Source organism: Phyllobates terribilis, unplaced genomic scaffold, assembly GCF_046119375.1.
Source record: "Phyllobates terribilis strain yellow unplaced genomic scaffold, ASM4611937v1 Scaffold_11__3_contigs__length_659146591, whole genome shotgun sequence".
NCBI lineage: Eukaryota > Metazoa > Chordata > Amphibia > Anura > Dendrobatidae > Phyllobates > Phyllobates terribilis.
The window spans coordinates 177,283,698-177,286,402 of record NW_027362771.1 but is presented as its reverse complement, the minus strand read 5'-3'; the positions used below and the strand labels follow the sequence as shown (position 1 = coordinate 177,286,402).

General features: G+C 52.6%; 1 protein-coding gene across 4 annotated transcripts in view; it reads right to left on the bottom strand.

Annotated features, from left to right (window-relative positions):
• The window catches only part of ARID2 (AT-rich interaction domain 2), a 111,233-nt gene extending 108,991 nt beyond the window's left edge, over positions 1-2,242 (bottom strand). For all 4 annotated transcript variants that reach the window (XM_073651839.1, XM_073651841.1, XM_073651840.1 and 1 more), the window contains exon 1: positions 1,458-2,242. In XM_073651839.1, the coding sequence (XP_073507940.1) occupies positions 1,458-1,549 (92 nt within the window). In that variant the 5' untranslated portion in view covers positions 1,550-2,242. The remainder of the gene's footprint in view (positions 1-1,457) is intronic.
• Positions 2,243-2,705: the final 463 nt, after the last annotated feature.

Here is a 2,705-nt window from a genome sequence, read left to right as displayed (position 1 = left end):
ACTGCTGAATATCTAACACTTTGGAGACCTAAGGACACTTTTTGCCTAAACTAAGTCAATGAGAGCCTATGGGTGAAACTGGTGTGCCAGGAGTTGTCCAGCTGTATAAGGTCACAGAGCATACGCAGTGTGAACTCAGGCTTACCTGTCCAGATTCCAGTGGTCACAAACTCACCATCAATTAGATCTGGCACATGTAAACATTGGTAACTCCTTACAATTACAGTGTATGGGCTGGTAAATGCAAAAATGTCCTGGATAACACCTTGCATTGCCACATGCCAAAATTCAATAACAAACAGCTGGTTTCAGAAAGCCTGTGTGTATTATATTTCTATGCTAATGAGTGTGGCAGCATATAAGTGTGTGTTTGGCCTACTAAAGCATAGAAGTATATACCCCCACAAGCTGTGCTGTATCTATATAAAGGAGTGTCGCGGTTTTAATTATGGGTCAGGTGCACACGTCTGCATAGAGCTCAATGTATGCAGGTGGACCTGTACAGCCAGCGGTATGTAAATACACTGGGAATGGAGGGGTCATAACTTCATGTGCTCATTTACAGGAGCACAACAAAGAACCTTTATATGTCCTGTCGATAACCGGGGACAAGTTAGTGTCATGTCTGGCCTTCTTCATCCAGCCATGTGACAATAGATAATGTACATTATGCTTCCTGATAAAATATACCATACATCACAATATAAAGACACAATTCAGAATAGAACCCGTGGCCCCCTGAGACCCAGGCAAGACTGATTTCTATAGTGTATGGGATATCGGGTCAGCAATCCAGTCAGCCGTCTCTACTGACAGCCAAGCCTATGATGAGATACATATAGTCGCAGCGGCGCTAAATCAGGTGCCACCACATTTTCCAGCTCTTACAACTCCTCGTAGGACACAATACACATGTAAAGTGAATCAAGTGCAGCTCAGTATTTTCCTTACACAAAATAAAATCCATAATGAATCCCAAAGCAAGGTAATAGTCTACAGATGGGGCCGGCTACGTAACGTGTAATTTAATAAACTTGCTGGAATAATTGAGCCCTGCTGTAAGGATCATCATCTACTATCAATGAGAAATCAGAAACAGCAGCTGATTACTGCCAGTATAAGGGGGGAGGCCACAGGTTGTATTGATCTTGGGTTAGCAGACTATGCTGAGAGTTGTAGTATCCCCTTAGAGCAGAAAGTTCCCAGCATGGCAGTGGCCATAGTAAATAACATTCCAGCATGCACGAGTTGTACTGTGTATATGACATTAGGTAAACCCCACAATAAGGGGGACTCGCCTCCATGTACACACAGGCAGGTCCATGTACACACAGGCAGCAGGTGTGCGGTTCCGGACTCCATGTGCACGATCTCCCTCTATATATCCCCCCCGGTTAGCTCCATCTCCCCTCCCCCCGGTGATCGGATCAGTCCCGCTGCATGTGCAGCACTCTCACCCTCGGCTCTCATGGAACTGCCGCAGCTCATCCAGGAAAGCCTGCCCCTTCCTCCGGTGATCGGGCTCCGATTTCACCGTCGAGTTAGACATCGTGCGACCTGGCTGCAGGAGACAGGGCAACCCCGGGGTGTCCTCAGATAACCGATTAGTGGTGTCGAGGTGGAGGGAGCGCTACAGAGTTAATGCGGGAGGCGAGCGGCTCCGGGGCGAGGGGGTGGCGGCCTCCCGCTCCTCGGCTCTCAGGAGAGGAGAGAGCCAGCGGCCGGCCCGAGCCCGCTCATGGACCGCACAGGAGGCGCTGGCAGGAGCGGGGGAGCCGGTCCGGGGAGAGGGGGGGGACACGGAAAAGTTCAGGCCGCGGCCAGAGAGGGGGGTTTCACGTCGACAAGTGTTCGGCGACGGCGGAGGGTCGGCCCACCACTGACCGGACACCTCGTTCTCACGGTCTCCCTTCTTCAGCACGGACACCCGGCTGACTGCTGCCTGACACGGAGCATGTTTTGCCGGGCCGCTGCGGGCTCCAGGTCTCCCTTTGTGTTAACGGCTGGGCTGCTTGTGCGCTGCTGTCCGCGGCCTCCTGCGCTCTCCGCTCGGTGGCTTCTCTCTCATGTACCCGCGCTAAGGCGGCTGAGCTGAGCTGCCGCCGAATCGAGCGCTCCTCACTCTGCCTCACAGACAAAAAGACCTAAGGCCGCGGCGGCCACTGCTGCTCCTGCTGCTGGTGGTGGTGGTGAGGGGGGCAAAAAGCGCAGAACAGCGACCCCTTAGCGTCGGCCGCAGGTACTACAAGCCGGGCCTGCACCTCGCACAGAGAGAGCGCGACACCGCGCCATGCTCGCGTACGTACCGGTGAAGAGGGAGGACGTGACCGAGCACGAGGGGGAACCACTGAGGGCACACGTGAGCGCGCGTCTATCGGGGACTGTGGCGCGGTCGCGGCGGGAAACAATAGGAAGGAAAAGCAAAGCTTGTGTGCTGCCTTAGGGGAGGTGAATAAAGTGACGAAAGCGGTAGAGGACGAACCAAACTCTCACAACATGAAAGCGACCGTTGGGACCGCCAAGGGACTGTGGTGAAAGAGTCACTTTTTTCAAACTGTAGACGTCACGCTCCGCTCTGGTTTGTTGGCTGAGAAGTGATGTCCATGTGGACACCGGAGCCGTGACGTCATCGTGTGCATAACATATATATGTATAATGTATATGTGTATAAATATATTTATAATGTGTGTGCAAGAAGTGAGAAC